Source organism: Agelaius tricolor, unplaced genomic scaffold (assembly GCF_023055355.1).
Source record: "Agelaius tricolor isolate 1412-34295 unplaced genomic scaffold, bAgeTri1.0.p SCAF_1, whole genome shotgun sequence".
Classification (NCBI taxonomy): domain Eukaryota; kingdom Metazoa; phylum Chordata; class Aves; order Passeriformes; family Icteridae; genus Agelaius; species Agelaius tricolor.
The window spans coordinates 106,309,270-106,335,470 of NW_027269261.1; the positions used below are offsets into that span (position 1 = coordinate 106,309,270).

The 26,201-nt window shown below is 38.2% G+C and overlaps 1 protein-coding gene across 1 annotated transcript in view; it reads right to left on the bottom strand.

Annotated features, from left to right (window-relative positions):
- Positions 1-346: 346 nt before the first annotated feature.
- The window catches only part of SIM1 (SIM bHLH transcription factor 1), a 45,147-nt gene continuing 19,292 nt past the window's right edge, over positions 347-26,201 (bottom strand). Inside the window, exons 9-11 of the mRNA XM_071433857.1 lie at positions 10,379-10,544; positions 2,648-3,053; positions 347-1,077 (exon numbers count right to left, since the gene is read on the bottom strand). Of these exons, the coding sequence (XP_071289958.1) occupies positions 347-1,077; positions 2,648-3,053; positions 10,379-10,544 (1,303 nt within the window). The remainder of the gene's footprint in view (positions 1,078-2,647; positions 3,054-10,378; positions 10,545-26,201) is intronic.

A 26,201-nucleotide genomic window follows, 5' to 3' on the forward strand; every position in this document is an offset into this window, starting at 1 on the left:
AGATCTGCCCTTGGCAGTGTTTCCAAACAACACCTCTTACACAATGTGGATAAACAGCTCTGCCACAGGTACTCCCTGCCTGAACCTCTTCTATCTTTCTTAGCATGCATGGCACAAGCTTTGCATTTAGCTCCATTTACTCTAACCCTGCATGCCAGTGCATTTGTTTTTTTTCCTTAAGTAATGTGTTTTAACTAACTTATCCCCCCAAACCTTAGGTTCTTCTTTCTAGTGCACTGTGGTATGGGAAATGCTGGTAAGGACAAGGGCATGAAAACATAGAATATCTTCCAATTAGATCTCAAAGGTTATTTTTTAAAGCACGAAAGTTTTTAGAAAAAAAGTGTCAGCTTCCATTGGTTATTATAACAGATGTTCCCTTGTGTCCTTGTGCTGGATCTTGCTGCATCCTTAAGTGAGAAGTCACATCAAAATGGGATCCATTACAGCCTAGTGAATAGTTTCTAATTGTTTCAGTGTCATACAGATGCTCCAGGGCATATCCAGTTAGTGTGTAAGCATGCTTATCAAAGTACTGCCTGTGGGAGCTGTAATAATTTGGAGAGGCTGCTGGGTGGTCTCCTTGGGTTTGGTGAGGGGACATGTCTGAATGCAGGTAGTCTTTAGCAAGTACCAAACTAGATTTTGATATTCGATCAGAACTGGGGCTGCTTATCCTAGACAGTGTTGTGGGGCTGTTGTCGTAGTCATTTTCATGTGGGCTCATGATCTTTCCATCCCGCTGCTGGATGTGTTCACAGGGAGGAGTGTTGGCAACTGTTGGCACGCGGCAGACGTCCGCCGCCAGCTGCTGCTGAGGGTAGCTTGCAAAACAGATAGCGTGCTTCTTCCCTGTGCCATTAATGGAGACCAGTGGGTCAGGAGTGGTTTTCCGCAGCTGTAGCCTGTTTTCTTCTTCTTTAATCATTTGCTGGGTGGCTCTAATGAGAGTTTCAATTTTGCTGGGCTCATGCGGACTGTTCTGATACTGCTCGGTACGGTATCGGTCGCCTGACTCGCTGGCAGAGCCGGGATCGGGTGAGCTAACAACACTGTCCTCATCCCAGTGTCCTCTTCCTAGGAAAGAGAGAAAGGAGACAAGCACTGAGGTTTAAGTGATCTTGAAGAATATGTAATCTGAACCTAATTTCACATGAGAAAATCGAGTCAGAGGTGGGTCGTAACAGCAAAAAAGACCCCTTGCTTTCCAGTGAGAAACTCTAGTTTCCAGTGTCTCCACTTGAAACAAGCAACACAGCTGAAAATATGCAAAGAGATCTAAGCACCTCAACACAGGTTTCTGGTGCCACCTGATATACTCTTGAGTAGCCAAGCACCTGCATACCAAGCCTGCAGGTATGGAAGCAACTCAAAAGCAACTCTTTTGGAGTAGCTAGAGGCCAGGCAGGGTATCCTAGGGCATTTCAAAGTGCCATCAATGCCAGTGTTCAGGCCCCTGGCCCCTTAGTACCTGTTTGCATCAACAAGGTCTGAGTGAATTTGGGCCATAGTAAAAATAAAAATCTCAGGGAATTACAAATGTACAACATTCCAGCCCTTCCAGGAGCTAAAACAGAGACAACATTGAGAAATAGCTTGTGGTTATGTTGAGACTTGATGCAGGATACACAACAATAAATAACCACAAGTGGTGAGGGAACTCTTCTTCAAAAGCTCAAGGACCCATAGCTGTTAGACAGAGACACTGTAAAAATGTGATATCATATCCTCATGCATAAATATTTGCTTTTGAAATGGGAAAACATGACATTCTTACCTCTCTTTAAAAAATAAGGCCCATATACATATCAGAGAAGGTGTTCAGCTCTTTTGTGGAAAAACTTTTTTTTTTTTTAATGTTGCATGCATCCTTAAAACCTTGAGTTCTGACTTTAGGGCCTTTACTGTCTTCCAAGACTAAGCCTAAAATTTTAAAACCAAAGACCTTTGAACTTTTCCAAACCCAATACAAGGCTTTCACTGTGGCTTTTTTATTGGCTTCAGCATCTGAAAATGTGCTAATGCATTGAGTTGCAACCAATCAGAAATAAATAAAATTTCAAGCTTCGTGCTGAAAGGCTGGAGAGATTTAAATTGGCTAAAAAATTATCACTGAGGCTAAATGTCTGACACCAAAATCAACTGTCAATTTCAATAGCCAACTTGAAATAAACATCAAATCCTACAGAATCTAGTAATAACCAGTAGGGAAAAAAGTCGCAGAGAACAATTTTTCCAACAGCCTTCAAGATTTTTTAATATCTATCTTGGATTTACCTATAATTTTTTGCTAAATATATTCCGTCTCAATTGTCTTGATCCTAAGCCTAATAAAAACCACTTTTCTATCAAGTGGATTATTTTGTTTATATTTTTAAGATCACACTTAAAATCTCCTCAGTAACATTTTCCCACCTTAATTGCACAATGAAAATACAGAAAAATTATATTTTTCTTCATATAAACCAGACTATAAAATTCTGCTCAGCTTGAATTTTAACTATCATCTCCACAGATGTGATCTCTGAGACAAGAACACACACTGAAAGCATCTCATTTTCCATCTCTCACATAAACAGCTGTGTTCCTCTGTCGTACTGCTTTAGCTGAGATGGTGTCGCTTCTGCAAATCCTTGTTATGTCTTACCATGAATCCTGTGCACTGACGTTATGTGGGGCATACTGTTCTCATACGCTTCTCTGCTCTCAGGGGACGACTTAGTCAGAGGCAAGGCTGAGCGAGAGCCCCACCAGCTCTCCCTTCCCGGCTGCGGCGTGCCAAGGAAATACCGGCCAGCTTCGCATCTGCCTCCCTCACAGGCCTGGGTGTGGAAATGCCTGTCATCAGCCAGCCTGGAGTGGTCCAGCGCAAAACCGTAGCAGAGCGCGCTGCGGTCTGAGTATTGCCTGTAGGCACAGGAGACGTCGTGGTGCTGGGAGCTCGCTCTGGCCGCGGGCTCCAGGAGCTGCGGAGAAGCCGTGTCGCTCAGGGGGCTCCCACCCCACTGACTCTCGTGGTCAGACTCGGATCTCTCCGTGTGAAATCCGGAATACTGCAAAACAGGAGAAGCAGCATGGGAATTACCACACCTGGGTGAAATCTGCACGTAACTGCACTGGGAAGGCAGAGTGTGTATGTGACAGTGTGTTTTTTGTGAGCGTGTCTGCACCTTCTGATTGGGCTCCTGGTCCTTTCCTGTACAACACTCTGTAATGAGCTCGCAGATGACAGGACAGACCTCATGAAAATCTAAAACATCCCATGTCGGCCCTTAACAGCCATCTCCTTTATGATGTGTAATATTAGGCTCAGAAACATCAATGTTGCAACTCAATATATTTTTAGTATGTCCAGGTTTTTCTTGTTGCTTTGAAAGCTGTGCTTATGCTCAGCCAAGGTGCTCCAATGCACTTCAGCAAAACACTTCCAAAAGGGACTGAAATAACACTGCTCCTGGAGCATTCTCACATGTCAAATTGAAACCGAATGTATTTGAAGGATTTTTTCTAAGGGTTCACTCTCTTTTTCTCATATTTTGTTTGTTGATATTTTTTTTCTTACTTGGAGTTGTATCTTTGAACTTATTTCCTCTTATTAGGAAGGAAAAGTTGGCACCACCAACAATTTTGAAAGCTCTAAAATGATGGCAGATAGGTAGGAAGCTAAAAATCCCAGCTCTATTGCAGTATGGGAACAAGGGAAATCCAGAAACTATTTGCCAGTAAAGGTAAGTGCTAACCAAGGCAGGCAGAGTGAGCACTGTTCACCCTCACTAAAGCAGGGCCCTCCCAACACAAAAAAGCAACCAGTAGGCTGGAAAATTAGTCAGGACAGGAACATGAGAATTTGTTTAGAGAGAAGTAAGGGTTAAGTTAAATGTCACAGATTTCTAGATATTCATATTCATATGCTTCCAACTTTTAGATACCTTTTGGGAAAGGAAAAGAATGCTTATTAAACCCCCTAGGATTTAGCTATCTCATTTTTAAATCTCTTTATTTATTGGAACTGTCAAACTTCACGGAACATTTTTAAATCAATTTCACCCATGATTATGGGCTGGGATGAGACCAAAGCTGTACATGCTCACCTCTTCAGCACTGCACACTCATGTCACAAATCAATGTATTACAACATGAAACCTTGGAATTCTCCCATTCCATCACTCACCTTCCATATGCCCACTCTGCCTTTTCTTTTAATAGGCCTAACATAAGGTTACCTTCCTTTTCATTAGATTAAGTTGCTATGAAACTCCTCATTATCAGCCAGGATCAAGGTTTTATGCACTTACCAATCGAAAGTACTTACCAGATGTTTGACTTAGAGAAACCTAAACCATGTGTGCAACATCAGTGGAGTTTTTTGGCATTTAATTGGGCATTGCCTCAGTATTCCAGTTTATATTTGTGAATACTGTTTAGGTTGTGAACATGATAGATTATTTAAAGGAAACAAAGAAAGAGCCATGGCTTTGAAGAAGTCAATTATATTTTGTTATTAGTTGTCAGAAGAATACCCATAGGCAACAAGCCTACCAGTAGACATGGAGGAGGTCAGAAAGTTAGTGCCACCATACTCATCACAAAGGTTTAGAGATGAAAGGAAAAACATGAATTTTCATGAAGGTTAGATAGTTACAGAGCCACAAAAGACCTCTTTTAAATGCCAGTAACTCAACATACACTAACTAGGAACTTTGTTCTGTCACCACAATGTTATTTTCATCAAATGGAGCATCTGTCTCTTCCATTATCCTTTCAGACCTAACATTTACAAACTGCTTAATCACAAAGACACCTTCACAAATAACAGCTGAATTATTGTAAGCTTTTTTACAAAAACGTATTGTAAGCTTTTTTACAAAACAAAAGTTACTGTAAGCTTGTTTACAAAAAATGTGATAAAATTAAGTTTCCAATTAAAAAAATTAGAAATTATTAACAAGATTAATAGTTACTAAATTTTATTTAGGAACAAAAAATCAAAAAAAGAGGAAAATACATTTTAATCTGCTTTTAATTTCAGAACTGTTTTTAATGCTCTGTTTGAATTTGACTTGTATAAACCAGATTTTTTTAATTTTAAAAGTTAAGCAGAAATATTATACAGCATAAGCCTAAATGCAAATAGAGAAAAGTCAAGAGTTCATTTATTTTCTTATTAAAAATAAAACTCCTAGTATGCATTTCTTTCATGAGAAGGACAAGGAAAATTAATTTCCAATAATATTATAATGAAAATTCTTTTTTGGAATATTTATGATGATAATAAATGCCAGAGAATCTTTCAAATGGAAAACTCCTAATTTCCTGCCCTATCTCTACTAGATATTCTTCTATTAGTTCTCTTTTTCTAAGGACACTTCAGTGTCCAACATAGCTTCTCTTGAAGAGAATATCTTCATTTAACTGAAAAGTTGTGCAATTTCTGCTTTTATCTTGAACCTAATCACAAAAGGCCTTTGTGCACTTTTCTTAAAGAAAGGGAAATTATCTCATAGGTTTCATATCTAGTATCTCAGAAATGCACTGTGTGATGTCATATAACCATATATCAAGACCAATACTTGACTCATCCTCTTCCTACTTGATGTGAACGAAGATTATTTGAGATCTGACCCATGGCAGGTGATAGGCAATGGACAGAATTAAATTAACACAGTCAATTGCTTGAGGTCCACATTTTCTGCCAAGGTTTGATAGGAGTATTTGCTCCCAAGGTGCAACATAAGCAGACACAGGGCAAAAATATGTCCAATTTCCTTCAAAGCCAGCCACATCTCTCTTTGGCATCCTCAGGCTGCCTCCACTGCTGCAGTCCAACCACTGCCTCTTCTGGGAATCTGATGTTGACAGGTGGAGACTTCAAATATGGGCATGTGTGACATGTTGATGGGGGAGAACTAAAGGGTGATCAGAGATATTGCTTTACTGAAATGGGAGTGGAAACACTATCTCTCAAGTCAGAATTAGGCTCCCATATGTCAAGTGATGAAAGATCCATAAAAAATTGAATACGATTTAATGAAAATTATGGTAAATTAAAATCAGTTGGGTTTTTTTTCAATCTCAGTCATGTCTCAGCAGAAACACTTTATTTTCTGCTAATTTCTGCTCTCTGACTACTATCAGGAGTCAGAAGGCAAAACTAATTTATTACTTTTGGGTTTTTGACAAAATTTAATCAGTAGGTAGTGATAAAGAACTTCAAACTGGCAACATCTGAATTCCCTTCAGGTGATTTCTGAATTGTCATCAGGCATAAAAAAATAACAAAACATAAATTAAATGGTCCTCCAGCTGGTCCCTGGAACCTGAATTGTCACCTCTGAAAATTAGAAATGTATTGCAGAGTGGTAATCCAGCGTACAATCAAAGTGAGAGCACACCAGCAGGATTAGCACTGACAAAGAAAAGGTCTGCAGGCCATCAGTGATGCATTTTCATTGGAGGAAAAACTTCAGGAGGGCTAAAGAGATAAGGAAATAGGAAGATAGAAATTCCATGTCTAAGGAATCTTACTTTATGAGAGTCCATGGAAGTGTATTAGGCCAGTAGACAATTTAATATTTCTCGTGTGATTTTATTTTGCCTGCCCTTCTATTCCTACAGGTGTCCTGCTGGCCTGAGGACTTGTCCTGTCATACACAGCAACATCAGCCTGCTCTACACGCCACCCCAGATGTTCAAGCAACAGATATTATAGATATATAATTTTCTGGCATCCTACTCAGGCTTTTATCATTATAAACATTAAATATATGGTGAAACCCTCACAGAGCCCTCTTTTCCATGAAAAACTTTCACTACATCAGCATTAACAGCTTTTCTCTTGATTTGTGTCTGAACCATGTGGAAAAAAACATCACAGATGCAGGCTGCATTGTACTAAGAACATATGCATGATTTAAATCACTTTTATCTTACATTTTACTAATGTAATCCTGAAATGAAAAATATGCTCTTTTCGCATTCACTATTATAGGCACAACAGATGGTGAAAGGCTTAGATTAAAGTAATACAGCATGTCCATTAAAATAACCCCCACTGCTGGTGACTCTTCACCAGACCAGGAGTTATGTTTACTATAAAAATAGGGGTTTGCTTTGCTTTTGAACACACTAAAAGTTGCCAAAGCTTTAGCCTACAGGAAGAAATGAAAACAAAGCAAAAGCCAGGCCGGCTAGAATTCTGCCTGATTCTGTTATCTTTACTCCATTTGGTGATATGCTCAAATAGTGATGGATTGCAGAATTAATCCAAATTATCCATCTAAAGGAGACATAAAATTAATATATCTCTGAAATCTGATGCATTAACATGTACACCTATGTACCTACCTATTAATATATACCTATACCTCCATCCAACAGCTCTTGGATACATCCTCACTTGTATGTGTGTTTTCATTTTATATATATATAAAATCTTTATCCAAGAACTAAGATGAGATATGAAGCAATAAACATTTATCCAGGTCTCACCATGAAACATTTCCAGAGCAGGCAGACAACAAGCAAGTTAAACATTTTTTTATACAATCATCATTAATGGGACATTAAACTCCAAAGCAGTTCAGATGATCATAATTAAAATGTTCTTCCAGTCTTGCTGCTATCGCCTGTGTATGGAATTAATGAGGTCATGGGCTAGTTTTTGGGAGCACAAAGGTGCAGGGCTAGATTTTGGGAGGCCTTCACAATGATGATAATGATGATGACGATGTTGTGGGGAAAGACTACAGGCATCTTTTCACCAACTCATTATTTCCTTTTTCTGCAAATATGCATCAAATCTTCATCTGCCTGTTAGGCTTTTTTTTCCACCATCTCTTTCAGCTCTGCACCTCTCCTGTGGGACAGGACTAGAAAAGCACTCTTCAGACTCTCTGAGAAAATTCTGCAGCTGGGCCATGAATTTTGGGTTGCTCTCCTCTCTGCTTGCCTCTCCCCTGCCTGAGGCTGGTTTCACAGAACCCACTAGCCCAGTGTACAAACAGCACACCGTGTTAATCAGATGCTGACCAATGCCTCCAGTTCAATGAACTCGGTTCCACTCAAGAGTCTGCAAGACCCACATTATGCTAGGTTTGCTTTTGCATAAGAATTGAGGGAAAAACATCAACACTGTCTTAGATGACTGAAACACCCGACTTTTTGCCCTAGTAGTAAAGATTCGGCTGAAATCAATTAGTATAATTTTCATACTGTTCACATCTCATGTACCTATCCTAGGGACACACAGCTGGCAAGGTGAAGGATTCTCAGTCAGCACCCAATAAAGCATATGATTTCTTTTTCTCTTCAAGAGAGAAGCAAAGTAAATGGTAAGGGAGCAAGAGAAAATGAAAGGAAAAAAAATGGAAAGAAATTATGTAGATTTAAAATCCTGTAGGTGTCCTTGACTTTAAGAAGTACTTTGCCCACTGCTATTATTTTACTAATAAACTTCCTGCTTCCTTTCCTCACCACAACTCAGGCTCCTGTGTAAGCCAAAACCCATGACCTCGCTCTTCGGCTGTGACTTTTAAGTCACACTCTAATTCTCCTCTACTGCCTGGCAAATTACATGGGCAGGAGACTGAGGGACACAGGCTGTACCACCTGCTGCATGTTCTTCACAGCAGCTTCTCTTAGTCTTTCAACAGTTTATTCAGTGGTGGAGAAGGATGACAGAGAGGCAAAGCCAAGCTGCCAGCATTACTTGTGGTGATGGGCTGCAATGAATGGCATGACCATTTTTCAAGATACTGGCAACTAACATGGCTGCTTCTTTTTGAATGATGAAATATGTGACTTTAATATCAGGCAGCTGGTAATGAGGATGCAAAATGAAAGTGGAGACTAAGCACCCTGGACTTCCATACAACAATCCCTGATAAACCACAATGCTGCACTATTCAGTCAGTATTTTTCTCTAGTGACAAAAAGAATAAGGAGGTCATACTTTTAGAAATCAGATAGATGTGGAAGGATAACAAGCCTTCAGCTGGGATTGTCCTGCTAGCAAATGAATACTTTGGAAGGGACTGCATAAGGAAAGATGAAATGTAATTACAATATATCAAAGATAGTCATAAAAATTGACTTTAGAATTATTTGTATGTATCTTCCCCAGTTCTTTTAAACTGATTACAATTCTTACAATGATGTAGTGCATTCAGGAAAAAGGCTTTTTTTAACAACACACAGAGACAAGCATGAACAAGTGAGCTATAATAACCTCTGACAAATGTTAGATTCTTAAAATTAGGAATTCATATTTAGGTGCTCAGTTAAATATTTCCTGTGCCAAAAGCAGATGTCATTTAACTGAAATTCTTATCCTTGGTACTTTTGAGAGGAAAAAGAAAGAAAACAAGGAAGTGATGTAGATATTTGGGATCACATTGGACCTCTCTTAGAGGTCCATTCAGAAAACATTGCACCTGCAAAGAAACTGTAGTTATTAAGGTCATTATCAGTGAAATATTGAGGTTCTTTAAATATTCTACTAAATATTGGGCTCTTTAAAAATACATAGCTCTTCAATCTTACATCTTGAATGCATACATTTATATCCAGTTTGTTTATATCCATTTATATCCTCTTATGTAGAGGCATAAGAGCAGTAGGACTTGTATCATTAGTAAAGATCAGAATTATTTAAGCAAACATGTTTTTTGAGCTAAAAGTTTGATAGTGTAAGGATAAAAGTGCTGTGACATTGCCTGCAGAAATCAGTTGCATAAACGTATCGGGGAAATTTCAGTTCAAAGACCCAATTGAGTCTGGTCCATTCTCCAAGCTGGGACATGTTCCTTACAACTTAGACTTGAAAATAAAATCTGGGAAATTAAAATCTACTGATGCCAATGACCACCTCCTACTTCTTTCTTCCTTTCAAAGCTTTGCACACAGAAAAGTACACATTTTCTTGTTCCAGTTCAGTTGGCTGACTGCTTTCCCTCATCAAAACTCATTCTTCTTGACTACAATTAACTGCTATCTAATATCTGGCAGCTTTCTAGATTTCTTGGAATTAGTAAAGACTAAGTAAGAAAAAGCAAGATTTCTCAAATGGCAAAACTCACAGTCTTCTCAAACCAAGTATTTCAAAACCAACACTTTCACTTGTCCTTCTGTCCGCTTCTCATTAACTCTGAGCCCTGTGCTGCTATTGTTGTTGATTTATTATGCACACTGAAACATAAATGTTTCCAGCTTTTTAGAAGCAGTTTAAAGAAACATATTCCTGTCTCAAGCTCGTATAACTTGCTGTCCTTTATTCCCTTCGAGTAACGTGTTCTTTGGCCCATTCTAGTTATTTGGGTAAAGTAGCAGCCAAAATCAAGATATTAAAAAATATTTAACTTAGTTTTTCAAAGACAGCTACCTGTGGGTATGGTGATGTCCTTGATTTTGACTTTGTGCTCGAGAGGCGAGATTTGCTTCCCTTTCTATTATCCGTAATGGTCGGAGCTGAATTTGCGTATGAGAACGCCGGCTTGGTAGCAGTGACCTGATCCAGGGAGAGCTGTAGTCCTTTATATTCAGTGTCCCTATATGAAAGGCAAAAGTGAAAAACAAACTCACTTCATGTCTTAATGGGAAACATTCCTTTCTTCTTAGTGGGGGGTGGAAACAAAAGATATTTTTAAGAAAAAAGAATAAAAACCATCCAGGGCACGCCAGTATATCCCCCTAATACATTTATGGAGTATAGCTTACTAAGAAATAGCTCTATTTTTGTACTGAAAATATGATTGCTTTTTGCATCCAGCTGTTATCATCCTGATCTGCTTTCTTCAGTAATAAAAAGCAATGGGATGGATATTTCTGAGATTTGTATTACAGTTCTACATTGGTCACATAGCTAAGCAGTAAATAGGATACATTTTCCTCAAAACTCTTTTAACCGTACGACTACAAACTTTCCATGTGTGTATTATGTGTGTGTTTGTGTTACATGTGTGTATGTGGGGTGCACATAACAGCCTAGACAGATGACTAAATAAACTGAACAAAATATTTTTTAATGGAAAACACTTGATCTCTAAGGTTGTATTTTTCATTGCTTAAGAAGTTTCAGGCAATTGTGTAAATTTTTGTTTTGTTTTTTTTTCTTCTATGGGTCTTATGAGTGTTTATTCATCCATTTTTAGTTTCTTGTACCAGTTTGCCAGTCAGAGAAAACAGCTAAATAAATATAAATCTTGTGATTTAAATTGCCTGTCCCTCACCCACAAAATAATAGAGATTTTCTGTGGGGAGCTATATATAATGTCAGTTTTTGAAGTTTGGCATTAGTTTCTTCAAACTAATGAATACATAAAAGTAAGGAAAACTGGCATTGTTCACAATGTCTTACTAAGCATAATGAGGGCATATGCATTGGACTGGACTCCTCTGCACACATCTGCATGTCTGCTGATACCCGGGGGAGTAACAAATGAGCTCTCCAGCTTTCATGTAGTCATACGGAACCTATTCTGACAATGATTTATTAAAAGAGAGCAAAGCAAGAGCTTCTTCCTGACCTACCTGGACGAAAAGAGGAAGAGTTTGTTTTTTTTTCCTTTGTATTATCAGTAAAGAAATAAGGGAAGAATAATGTTACTCTTAAGCAGTCAAGCAGGCAACATATTCATTCACACATTATCCCATACTCCAGCTAAACCTAAAGATTAACACTTAATGAATTACAGTTAAAATAAATTGTTTACCTAGCTTTAGCAACAATATCTTGGTCTATAATCACATAAATATTGATGTGCAAGCCATAAGAGTCTAACTTTTTTAGAAAGAAACTGCATCACAGCCTGAGCATATTACAGCTTAGTACACTGAAATGATTTCAGATGAAAGTCAGGGGTAGAAGAATAAACTTGCTAAGTCACTGAAAAAAGTGAAATAAGATGAACCATTGAGCAGCCACAGATAAACCTGCATAACCAACAGATTAATTCATCACAGTCCTACAATTATTTTTTTTCTTCTGATAAAAGAAGAAGTTTCGGGTTTTTGGCAATGCAGACAATGTATATATGTCTGTGTGTATAGAACACATGAAAGTAAATCCCTAACATTAGAACTGCACTGACTATGCTGTTTCTAGTCCACAGCAGACAGAGATTTGTCAAGTATAAATAGTGCTTTGTAATGCAAAATTAGTTCTTAAGGTAAGTTCTTGAGGTAGTTCTAGTGAGGTAGTTCTTGAGGTAATTTCTTCAAATTTTGGCTTTATTAGAGATAGGTCTCTGCAAGAATACCTGTATTTCAAATACCCTGTCTGCAGTGAAAGCATCTGAGTATGGGGATTTGCTTTGGTCTCTTTGGAAGGTATGGTTCATCCACATATTTTGAAAGCATTAATATTTCCCATGGTTACCCTCAAAATTGTCATCCAGACACCTTGACTTGACATGCAAAGCATCTGTCTCTGTGACTGATTCCTAGGATATTATCTCCATGTTATATGAAACACAAAAGATGTCAAACAGTCTTAATATCTGCTACAATGATATTCTATTAATAGTACTGAAAAAACTATTAGTCTCATCCTGATATACACACTCCCCCTGACTAATTATAAGAAGAGGAAGGGTCCTGTGTTCTCAGTGTCAGATGCAGAAAATATTACCACCAGAAACTAAAATTAATCAAAACTAGGTAGGTACATTTTCAGAGCCTTAGGGGCATGAGGGAGTTGTATTTTGGTTTTGAGCCTACCAACCGTTCTACCTCTGGTTTTCTGGAGAACCCACAGCTCTGTGCTCCTGCCATTAACTCCCCATCTCTGTTTTTTTCCACCCTGTAACCATCTGCTGCTGTCTTGTGTCAGTGAAAAAGTTTTAAAGCACTGGGAGAAATGCTACCCTGGTATTCAGACCACAATGTGATTCCAACACTGCTTGTCTGCTGTTATATGTGTAAGGGCCAAGCATTCAAGAATATAGAGACTACTCTCTACAATGTTTTTAGGTTGTGGAAATCGAAAAAACCCCCAACAAAACAGTCAAACCAGACTTACCAAAATCTTGTATGCCCTTCTGCCCTTCTGAATGTGTTACTTTTCTACATTCTTGGTATTGTTATGGTGAGGGCTCACCCTCCCAGAACACCACACCTTAGAATAAACAACACAAGCTTGTATTTGCAGCCAGTTGCTTAGACAGTAACTTCATCCAAAAAACGATAATAAAAAACTACCTGAAGTTCTTGCTGCCAGAATCAAAGTTTTCCCTTAGAAAAAGAAGACTGCTGTGCTCTCTTTGCAGATGAAATACCGGACTTTTTTCATCACTGAGTCATGATTCAATACCATCTCAACCCTGTCCTAGAGGAGCTACCCTTCAGAACAACCAAGAGAGATACCAGAACACCATCAGCAGCTGCACAAGATAAGTACCAGAAGTTAAAAAAGAAAGAAAACATGGAGGAAGGATCCAATGGCCTCAATATCAGATGCAAAAGATGTTCCACTAAGAAATGAAAACATTTTTGACTATATCCATATGCATTGTGAGACAAAAGACTAGAGAAAGCAGGATTCCTAGTGATATACAAACTACAGATGGAAATTCTGACAGCTTCCTAGAGGAATTTATAAAACTTTCACCAACATGGAACTATAATCTCCACATTCTTATTCTCAGACTTCTGAATCCTCTATTACACAGTCACAGCCACACACTAGTGCATCTTGTGTTCTATGCATAATTAAAAAAAAAGGTGGTGGATACAAGCCTCTTTCTCCAAGTTCCTCACCTTCAGGATCCCACAGGGATCCATACAATCTACATCTATCTACATGAGACTGCTGAGAGAGAGTGATATGGCACGTGTTCAATTGCTAACAGTATGTTGCTGACAATCTACTATTTATCTCATTTTCTGATGCAACTATCATCACTATAAAACATCAGAATAACTACAGGAAATTAGCTCTTAAATGAAGAACAGATGGATCAAACTGAATCCAGACAAGACCAAAGTGATGCTTCTTTGCAAAGGGAAACACATTGAAGACCTCCACCTTTTCGTTATGGGAAACAGCCATTCTTTCCACAGTTGGATGGAAATTCTAGGTCCTCTTTGACTCCTCAGAGGACATGAATGCATATGCTTTTGGTAGCACATGGTTCAAAAATTGTATTATTTTTCCTCTATCTTGTCATTCCTCCCCATATGAGAATCTGGCTGGTATGGTCAATGTATCAGGCACCTACAGACTGGATTACCAGAATTCACTGTAAGCAAATTCAGAAGACAAAGCATAAAATCTCCTTGCTACAATATGCTTCTTCCCATTGTCTTCTCAGATCTAACTCCAGAAGCATTTCCACTCTATGCCATGTCTCTGGCTCTTTCAGTGCTCTTTATAAAGCTTGAACCTGATTTTGAAAGTATTTATAGGTATACTACATTGAAATACGTTTGAAAGTATTTATAGGTATACTACCACAAAAACCAAGGATCAAAGACTGTACCAACTGCATTTCTCTGCAAGGAAGCATCTGAAAGCTGAGCACAAAACATTCTTCACTAAAGGCATCTAGCTACAGCGAACTGCAAAGATGGTGAAGGACAAGGGATGAAGGAACAGAATGTTTGGAAGAGGAAGCCAATCTGTTTGTACATTACTTGAATGCCAAGTGAATCTGCAACACTTATGTGAAATCTCAAAATTCAGCTTTAGAACTTTTTCCCTACTACTATGGCCAAAATGTACTATATGAAAAAGGTAGCAATAGTCTAGCTAATCAAAGTGTGAGTAAAAGATAATGAATCACTAGCAAACAGATACAAAAAAAAAAGCCAGTAAGGGAGTATCAGAGACCACAAAACCTGAATGCTCAGCAAACAGGAGAGTTTGCACAAATACAGGGACTAAGCATGGTTAGAGCTCACCATCAAAATGAAAAGAAAATGAGAGGGTTTTTTAATGTGGGCTTTTTGAAGGAAAAAATATGAGGAAAGGGTGAGTCAGCACTGACAGAAATAATGTTGGGAAGACAGAGGTCCAGAGTGCCTCACAACAAACTAAAACTACAGACAAGCTGGGCTTTCATTGTAATTGTGTTTCTTCAGTTAATATGAGGATGTTTGGGACTACTATAGCTCACCATGGAATGAGACTAGACATTAGCATTAGACAGCTAAAGGCAAAAATAGTTTTCAAGATATCAATACTCCCTACTTAAAGACAGTGTTAGCTACGGAACAGAAGAGAACTTAAGCCCTGAAAAATGCTCTCAAACAGAAAGAGAAGATAAATAGGATGTATCCAGAAGAAGAAGTAAAAGCATGACACTCATTAGTAAATAATAAATAACCAGATTCATCCAAAAGTACTTAAGAAGGGCAACTAGACTCAAGAATACAGATCTTATATATCCAGTGCTATAAGAAGCATAACCTTCAAAATAAGAAGAAAATCTTCAGAAAATAAGAGAAAATGCTCAATTCAAGGAAAATTCTGCAAAAATGTAAGGAAAAGCATCTTTTTACATTAATAACACTACATGCCAGAAAGGTACACATACAGTAACTGAGAATACACAGACAACCAACAAAGAGGCAGACATTTACTGTGCATTTAATTCCTTCAAAAGACACTGAATTTAGATACCTTCAAGGAAATTCAGGTTTCATATATGGAGTTACAGCATTGGATGAAAAGGTGTGATTGGAACATCAAGACAAAAACTGGATAACCTACACCCACATGATTCCTTACACATTTTAAATGACTCATGAAGTCCAAGTTGAGAGTAAAAGCACTATGTGATCTTAGTGCAGCAGATTCTTACGTCATTGATACAATCATTCACCTGACTGAAGCAAAGCAGAAAATACTGTTCATGGCAATGAAAGCAAGGTTTAATTACAATTGGTTGCACTATTCTTTCTATTGAATACAGGATAAATGTTCTTAATTTCCTCTAGTTTTACTTGAAAAATCTATGGGTAGGGTCATACACACTCTTCATTTCTTTTAGATAAAAATCAGAAAAATTGTATTTGTCAGATGTTCTGCCAGTCTAGCAATAGAAACTATGAGATTAAGTAGAGGTGTTAATGTCATTAATGTCTATTTTTCTGAGTTACTGCAGTTTGGCTAAAATCAGACATGAAGGTGGTAAAAATCAGGCACTTTCTCATGAATGTCTGACCACAATACTGCAATATATCATTCTTCTACTTTCATGCATTGCCTGTGACTTTTAACATTTCCACACTCCAGCTCATGCAATGCTAACAGAGCACTCACTATTCAGCAGATGAGTGAAAAGAGAACAGATTCTGGTTGTTTGTCATCTTCATGGCTTCCTAAATCAGCAGATGGTACAACAAAACAGACAATTTCCTCATCTGCCGTGTCCTCAGTTCATGTACAATGTGTCTCAGAAATGTTTACAAAGGCCTCGGTCTGCTCACGCGATTTGTGAGGAGGAGCATATGCAATCTCTTTAGGGATTTATCCTGTCAGGATTAGGTTTCATTGAGGTTGTACAGGAAGCCAAATTTCAGGGCAAAGTAAGAAAAAAGCTACTGAACCTCACTGCTTGTTATGAAATTAAGCTAACATTCAGTTGTGAAACCTCAAAGTTATTCCCCGCCTCAGTTGTTCCATCAGTAATAGGGATAATGTTAGCAAATCTCCTTTCTAAAACTTCTTGAGTGAATAGTCCCATATAGGCCAGACCTACTGCTCACCAAAGTAATTGGAAAAACCCTCCAGACATCTTTCAAGTGGTTGCTTATTATTAGTACACCTAACATCTACTTAGAGAAGTATGAGTTCTATGTATTAGATCCCTTCATGAAGTTCCAGGCACCCATTTATCTCCATAAATAGAACAAACAACGGTGGCTGTTTACATCTTGTTGAGTCAAAGTTTACAACTTGTCCAGCCATGAGATTCACTTACACGATATCATATTTCCATATTTGCTTTTAAAGAAAAAGCAATCCAACCCAGGAAGTTTAATTAAATTATTTTATACATTCAGAAAAGCTGAAGCACAAATTTTACTGTATGGGTCACTTAAAACAAATGTCTGAGGACTTCCTCTAGACAACTAATGTGAGAGAAATTTTATATATATATTCAATGACTGGTTTTTCATCTCAAAATACACTCATCTAATTGCCAGTTGAAGTTATATAAAACATCCTGGCCTCTAGGCAATCATGATGAGGCAGATTTTTCATCAGTCTGAAGGTAGAGTTTGTCATTCTAAACTACATGCCTCACCATCTTTGGCTCCAAAAAGGAGACTTGTATTTGCCTTTATTTACTAGTCCATTAAATCAATGTCACCCCAATGCAACAGCAAGTGCAATCAGGCAGCAGATCTTTAGGAATTAGTGCCACATAAATCTAAGTTTTCTCATATCCCTGTAGAATTATTTCTATTTTACAGAAAGCTAGACTCACAACAGTGCAATAGACTGCTCTTATACAGACTAGATTTTCACATCTCAGAATTCTTAATATTCTTATGTGCTAAAAAAATATACCTTGAATACCAATGACACCCACGAGACACTGATCCAAAAGCCAAATTATCTGGATCAATTCTCAACCCTCTCACAGGCTACTGGTGCTGCACTGGATGAATTACATATCCTGGAACTTCAGCACTTGGCACTTCCCTGAGTTTACCATCAAGGCTGCCAAGGGAACTTCTTGTTTTGATAGAGTCACATTTAGCCCAGCACTGATTGCTTCTGAGAACCCCTACCTTACCTTTGCTGAATATTAGCTCTGAAGATGAGGATAACAATATGCTATTGTAACTAACACATATTTGATAATATATCTTTTTCTGTCTCACCTGTTAAATTTCATCTTTTTGTTGGAAGGAACAACCTCCTTCTATCAATGCACAATTGCTAACATTACTAAGCTAACTCTCAGCTTCAGCCCCTGGCTGCTCTTCACCACAGATAACAGAAAATACATTTCCCAAGAGTACCCATGTCACTATTGGTGCAAAACATTCTTTTATTATTTCAGAATCTCCATGTATGCAATGTAAATGTTTTTAACTATGCCTTATACCATTTATCCTTGATTAAACCTCTTCTAGATAGTTAATCATTAATGATTTCTTTACAGTTGCTGTGCAAACAGCTCATTCATGCCTATGACATATCAAATTTCACAGATGTGTTCTTTAATTGGATTAATTTATTTCTAATCTACTGAAGTCCTCACTATAGTAATGCTTGACTAAATAGACATAAAACTTTAATATTTAAACTGCTAAAATAAATTTGATATGTATTCTATGAATGAAAATATTTGACTGAATACATGTAATACCATTGTTATTGTGCACCTAACTAAGCAGAAATTATTGGAAATAGCACATTAGATGTATGATATGCTTGGGCGGAAGGATTTCAGAAGATGCTGATGATTTTTTGGCAGAGATTATACATTAACAGTTTTCAAATGCTAATAATTTCTACATCCCATTAAGGGATGTAATAAGGAGAACCAGTAGGAGCTCCAGTTGATTTTTGTGAAGGTTGTTGGATGTTGTCATTTTCAATCCAAGGACTTTTCTAGAGTTAAGTGCTTCATACCAGTCCTGTCCCCTCATGGCAAGGGAGACCACATAAAATGTTTTTTGAAGATTGACTGCTTTATGTTTTGTGACAGTTACTGAAGAGCTGGCACAGAAGTGGATAAAAGTCCTATATCTGGGCATTTAGCAGCCACAAAATACAATTATGTAGCTATAGACTATGAGTTATTAGGGGCATATATAACATTAAACCCTAACTATGGGGCTTAAGTATGGTCATAAAACTCCACTTTCAGATTTTTCTTTCTAAAACTAGTAATTTTGTTGAAGAATCCTCTGATCTACATGATTCACCACATAAACTGTGCGGAAATTTCATTAAAAAAAAGCATCACATTGCAGAGAGGTCACTGATATAACACAGGCTGTCCTGTGTGTAAGAAAATGCACATCATGGCATAATTATACCATACATAAACCCCTCATGCATTGACATTTCAAACATTTTATGCTCTGACCATCTTATCTGAAAACTTGAAAAAGCACGGAATGGGAAAGAAAGTATGATGATGGGCTTGGAACAGCCTTTCTATGAGAAAAAATTAAGGACTCTCCTCAAGTTGAAAAAGAGGTGACTGGGAGAACAAAATAAGATCAGTAAATTGTAAGTGGCAAAGAGAAGGAAGACATGAGTAGGAAGCAGTTTTTCACTTCTTTTTCTAAGGCAAGAATTATGGGCTATGAAATGAATGAAGAAAAAGGAGGCTTTTATTACCCCATTTACTTAACCTTGGCAAAAGCCAACATGGTGTCAAAAAGCAAACTGGTGAATTTATGGAGGGAAAAACCCCACAAAACATTGACAACTAATACATTCAAAGATCTCATGTGTTTCTAGGAAGACATTTGAATTTCTTGGAGACTGGGAGAAAATGCTAGGGAAACATGGATGCATGGACTGCATGCTTGTCCTATTTTTAACCTCTTTCCAAAGTATTTCCCATGGTCACTATCAGCATGTGTCTGATTCCACGTCGCTGTTCTTATGTTACACTCTATACCACACTAGTTAAGCAGTTTCATACCCCAGTTACTCTGAAACTGTGAAGAGAGGTCCTGAGTATTTGCTGTCATTGCTTTTAATAATTTATTCTAAAACTTTGTGATGTTTTAGGTTTTCTAAACTCCTCTGTGCTCCCCATAACTAAAACTTTTGTTGTGACAACCTTCCTAAGATCCTGAGGTGAACACTTAAAAAATTAGCTAGCTTTTCTGTGATGACATTCTGGATAAGCTTCTGTGATCTGGGAATAAATTATCTGAGGGAAAAAAAAAATGAGCTTGAAAAATTATTTACTATTTGCTCTATTTATTCCTCTTTGGGAAATTTTCTATCTGCATGCAGCATAAAGAACTTCCCCATCATTCCACACTGCTTTTTCTGATCAGCTACACCCCACAGTGAAGAGGCCTGTTGAGTGCAAAAGGATTCATGAACTCCATCTGGTAGGGTGTCCCATTTACAATGGATCCCTTCCTCTTTCATCAGATTAGCCCTCTCGTTGTAAGACTCACCTTCCTCAGAAGGACCAGTATTTTCCTACAACAAAAATCTTTCTGCTTCACTAGTCCAGAGTTCCTCAGGTTTGGCCAAGGGAGGGCACTTTGCCTCTGAGGGCTGTCACTTGCCATCAAGAAAAAAAACGTGCTATAATACTTAATAACTACTTTTCAACTGGAAACTACTTTTCACCCTTCTTTTGCTAAAATTTTAAGATAGGTAAGGGGAGGAAGACAGGCAAGGACTTGCATTGGAATTCTGGCTTTTGGGAAGAATTTTTTTTGAGGTTTTTTTTCCAAATTAAAACCTATTTTCCCATTTCATTTTTTGGACCATAGTCAGACCGTTTTTTAACTCCTTCCTATCCACAGCCAAACCTCTACTGCAGCCAGACCCCATACCCATAAATTGCCACTTGGGTCTAAGTCTCTGTTCTTACTGGACTCAGCTTGGTCATCCAGCTTTGACAGACATACAATGCAGACTTTTATGCTGATTAAACAGGAGGCAAATAACAAGAAAAGAAAATATAATGAGGTTATAATGTAATGCATAAGTCTCCATTTTATTTGATAATTTCCTAATAATCACTGAGCCTGTCTCCTCAAAGTGTGCATAACACATGGTTATATTTGTTAAGTGGGTCCATTAAACATTTAAATTTATATTGGATAACCTGTTTGACTCCCTAGACTCTCTGGACCACAGAATAAGTTAAACCACCATCTCTTGCACTACTGCAGTTACCCCACATTTTCTAAGAAATTCAGAAGACTTTTTTAATGGCAATTACTGTTTTTTGACAATGCTAGTATAACAAAAACTCTACATTAACATGTGCAGTTCAAGAAATGCATGCCCATGTAAAAATCCTGCTTATGTAAGCCTCCAGTGGGTTGAGTGTTTATAGGTAGTCAAATACTTAATAGGAATATCTAAAATTTCTCAAAAAATAAATGAAAATAATCTAATAAAACACAATAATATCTACCTATGGTCTTCTTTAGAAATCTTAATCTGCCTAGTATCTCGTCCTCTTGGTCATAGCTTTGACTGGAGCAGTCAGGGCCTTAGCTGGCTTCAGCCATTCTGTTGTCACTGTTCCACATGCATATTCATCAAGGGTTTCTGGATGCTTAGGACTATCTCTGACTAAGCAGAGACACTCTTATTGTTCCCATAACACTGTTGACAGCAGCATTCATGCAGATCAACTCCACTGCCAACCTACAACCATCCTCCAACCAACACTACAGCCAATCTGCAGCTGAAGGAACTGAACCCTTGATTTTGTTAGTGCAGAGTCCAGCATACAGCATTGTAAGAGATTTGCTGTGCTTGTGGTGGCCACTGCTGTAGCTCACATAGAGCGACTCAAGAGTGTCACACTGTGCAAACAGTGCTGTGCACCTTCTCTCCTACTGCTTTCCTGCACTCACTAGATAGCCCCAGTTGCATGCTCTCATGTTACACCACTGTAGTCACACTGACAGGCAGTTTTCTTTGGTGTGAAGCCACGTTCATACACCCGCTGCTGTTTTTCACAGACCAGAGAGCACTAAAGAGGCTGATTATCTTTTGAAAGATAACTGTTTAATTATCCTACCAGAAGCTTAGGATCAACAGAATTATTTTGCAGCTAAACAGCATTCAGAAGTTTGGCTGCATAGAGGAGGATGCTATCAGGTTATTTATTCCTAAAACCAGTGTTTCTGTGAGCAAATACTCCATTGAGATAGGCCTCACAAACCAGTCATTAAAGGTTATTATTTTGTTCTGTGTGCAAAACAATCTTTGGAAACAGCAAGAGAAAAATAGCATGCAATGCCTTTGGATGGATTTCAGCAATCCACAGCCTAAGTCAGAGAGTTTTCTACAGCAGCAGCACAGGCTACCAGCTGCCAAACATAGTACAGAGACAATCAAAGCTGCAGGCTACTTGGGAACAGGGAGCCTTCAGGGCATGTTCTCTTAGTCACTGACAGCACACATGTAAGAGCATTGAATGCTGCATGGTTTTAAAGGTCTTCACTCTAGGTTATGTCAAAATATCTGCACAATGCTATGGGTATAGCCAGACTTTAGTTAGCCAGGCATTTGAGTTTCCATAGCTGCACTGAAGCTTCTGCAGATAATAGCTGTTTTTTTCTACATTGCTGTCCCCAAGATTTATACACAGTGGTTTGTAGCTGAAAAACTACGGCTGTTTTCTATTAGGCCCCAATTCAACACAGTAACAAAATGCGTCCTTCAAGCCATCTCTATTTGGCAAAGCCAAGGAATATTCTTATTTCCATGCATGTGCCTAAGGGGCTTTTTACTTCAGAACTGAATTCACCAGGATATAATCATGCACTGAAAGTTATGTCTAAGAACTCTTAAAGCCTGACATGTGCTCAAGTGCTTTAGTAAATCAGGACTTCTGCAATTTAATTGCACTAAGTGGATGATAACAAAAGACAACAACAGGAATAAATCATCTAACTGTGTTAAAGATCATGAGATTGACTCCAGACTCCAGCCATCCCAAGCCTTCCGAAGGGTCAGACACTATACCCTTGTTCACACAGAGCAGTGCCTGCCTCCATAAATAGTGTCATCAAAGTGAAAGGGGCTGCCTCTGAAGTAACCCACTGAGTACGAACATATGTGCTGGAGCCTGGCCCACACTGTAAAGTACAAAAGAGAGGTGAGGGAAGGAGAATTAGATTTCAAACAGATACTTGCCACTGTTGAATGGACAAAGGAGATTTATTTGTTAACACTTAATTTAGGCTGTGTCAAAATGCCACATTTGTGTACGAATTAAAACCTAGCAAGAACAACATAATGTAGCAGGAAGATCTTGCCTCAAAGTTTAGTAACTTATCACACCTGTTGCACCTCATGATAATTACAGTGAAACAACATGGGAAGGGCAGCAGTGCTAAGATGCAGCACAGAGCAACAAGAGCAAACATGCAACGGATTAAGGAAACAGAAGCAGAGCTAGTAAAATTGTAAGCCTACTTAAGGAACATACTGCTGTTGTTATGAGAGCAGGAGCCAGTTTTGCATCCAGTTTTATGCAGAGTATTAAGAGGTGAGAGCATGGAGGGGAATCCTTTGATAGCAGTGGACTGCTTGGCATGTCTCTCTGCACATCCACTAACACAGTCCACAGACAAGCTACAAATGTGGCGTAGTAAAACCAGCATACACTCTTCCAGCTGCCTCTTCAGTTCTCTGAACTATCATAGAGCAGTGAATATAACCCTTAACTCCATGGTTCACTATCTCCGCTGCTCTGCCACATAGAAGGACCACTGATACACCCTCAAAAAGCACTGCAGCACCCAGCTGCTGGTGTGATGTTCACAAGCCACATTTATGCTATTCAGATTGCAGAAGGGCAGAGCTAGGATAAAGTGTGAACAACCGCTCTAGCAAGAACAGCTGTGCCACAGTGTACAGTCCAATACTCCCATGTAAAGTAAAATCTGTGGCAGTTTACCTTGAACCATAAACCATGGCATTTTAGGAAAAAGAGTCCCTGGAGCAAGCCCTGTACCTTTCATCAGTGGAGTGAGGCAGACAGCTGGAGATAGTAATTGTTTCAGCCATTGAATGTGTCTCAGTCCCAGACAAACATTTTATAAGATCTGTAACTCAGTATTTGAGAGGAGGGTATTTCCAAAGGCCTGGAGCAGCCCACACTGAATGGGGAAATGATGAAGTGGAAAGCATTTGAAGTCACTCTTCTTCCTTGGAATAAAGACACTTTTTTGCAACCTTGAATTTCATGCCATGTGAGACTCTCAGCATGCATGCATTTAAACTAACAACTGGGGGGATTTTTTCCATAGGGCTGAGCTGCAATCCTTTAATCCTTACTCTAGCAAATAAAACTCTTCATATGAACGGTGACTCTCAGCTCTGGCCCACACTTTTAGTGCCTTGGCCATTACAGTCACCTGGTTTAAATACAAGCATAGAAATTTGGAGTGAATTAAACAAATGGTAGCTGAGAAAGCCCCTACATGAACAAAGAAGAACTGCAGAAATGTATTGTGGACACCTGGAAAAGCCTGTCTCCTATTTGCAAGAAATATATAAACTATGTTTCAGGGAGACAAGTCTGTAATAAAAACTAATGGTGAACAAACAGAATACTGCTCTGAGCAGTTCAAGAGGAGTCCTTTTATTTTTTTTTTTCTTTGAGACATATGTTTCCCAAACATTTTTATTTATTAAAACAATTTGTCTATGTTTTTACATTGCTATTCAAATCATGGGAATGATGGTAGGCTTTCCAGTCTTAGGAAAAGCACATTGAAGATTAAACAGAAAAAATAGGACCCAGCTCTGTGCACTACTAGGCAAGTGGCAGAAAGTTCCCATTAATACAGACAAATACAAAGGAAAAGCAGCAGGTCAAATTTGTTGCTACTCTTTACAACTATTTAAGAAAGAACCCCAAATATTATCCAGGTGAAGTCACTAAACCATACCTCCAGTATTTAAGCATGACTAAGCTTACTCATGCAACTGATAACACTAATAATATGAGGAAGGGTAACTTTCCCAGGGTATTCTCTGTCCTACCTACTCCATCACCCACTTGAGAGATACAAGAGAACAAGTGTCTCCCTATGACTAAGGAAACAACTCTGTGGCAATTCCAAATGGGTCAGTTTGAGAGAAACCTTCAAGAAGGGGAAGCCCACACTGTAGGTGTGGAAATACAGTTTCTGGATTCTCCCATTGACTAGGAAGAGACAGAGGTGAGACCTGATGTACCAGAAACAGGACAAAAAGAGGATTTCTATGAAAAATGATGAAAAGATATAAGTGTAACTGTCCACAAATACAGGGAAAGCTTTTTCACATTTTTCAAATTCACTTTAGGGAATTTTTTCACAAAATTCCCTAAAGCCCACTTAATATGCCAGGAAGGACATATGCCAGGACATTTTTGAAGTCTGAGCCATCACGCGTAAAGATAACACCTTTCCTATACCATCATTTCAAATCTGGTGGTACACAAAGCTATGAATAGTATTAATAACAACTTAAAGATTAAGTGTGTAGACACAATTAATGGTTAATTTATTCTAAATTGTATTTATCACATTGTTTGGTAAAACATTTGTTAATAAGACAGTTATTTGTGAAATAATTGTTCAAATAAATTGCATTCAATTTGTGTTTCTAATCAGCCAGTTACACAATGTAACATGAAGAGGTCAACTGGAACTATATCAAATACATGCTGTGTCATTAGAACAGAGATTAGTCACAATTATGTACCTAATCCATGTTATCTGTATATGACACCACTATTGCTATTCTTTTAAATGCTAAAGGACAACAAAATATATGTAGGAAAGCTTCTCTAGCTTTCTCTGGGGACAAATTATTATAATATTTGCTCATGCTCAGAAAGTCAAAGGATTTGGACTTTGCATTAGCCCTTTGTTTAAAGGAAGGTTGTTTGCAATCTAAATATAAACTTAACTTCAGCACTTTCCATCTCTATTCATTGACTCATACTTGAGTCCATTTCTGTGATAAACATGCACAGCTAATAATCAATGGTATGGTGGCTGTGTGTACAGAACAAATAAGAAAAGAAACAAATATTCCGTGTCTATACTCACATATCCAAAACAGAATATCATGATGACCAAATATATGTGCTTTAAGGAAGAGTCCTTAAAGGTCATTTATATTAACTTTTTATACACTTCTATTAGACAAGAAAATCACCTTCCATTGCCACCATGCTTATTTATTTCAGCATATATACTTACTGCAAGCATTTGTTCTCAAACCTAGCTTTCATGTTCTCAAAATGTGAGATTTATGGAAGATTAAAATCACCTCTTTTTAATTTTCTTAACTGGGGTGTGTGTGGGCCTTCTTTCCATAAAATCTTTCTCATCCTTTTTTTCGTTTTCATCATCACTCTTACTCAGGGGAGCTGGGAAGTTGCAAGGTAGAGATTCTTGTTCTTCCTGCCCAGCCTGCACTGAAACTGCTCCAGACCATTTTGGCTCTTATGGCACTCAGTATCTGCTCTTTACCAAAACAGAGAATGCAGGTTCCTCTCAATAGTGAGAAAAAGCTCCTT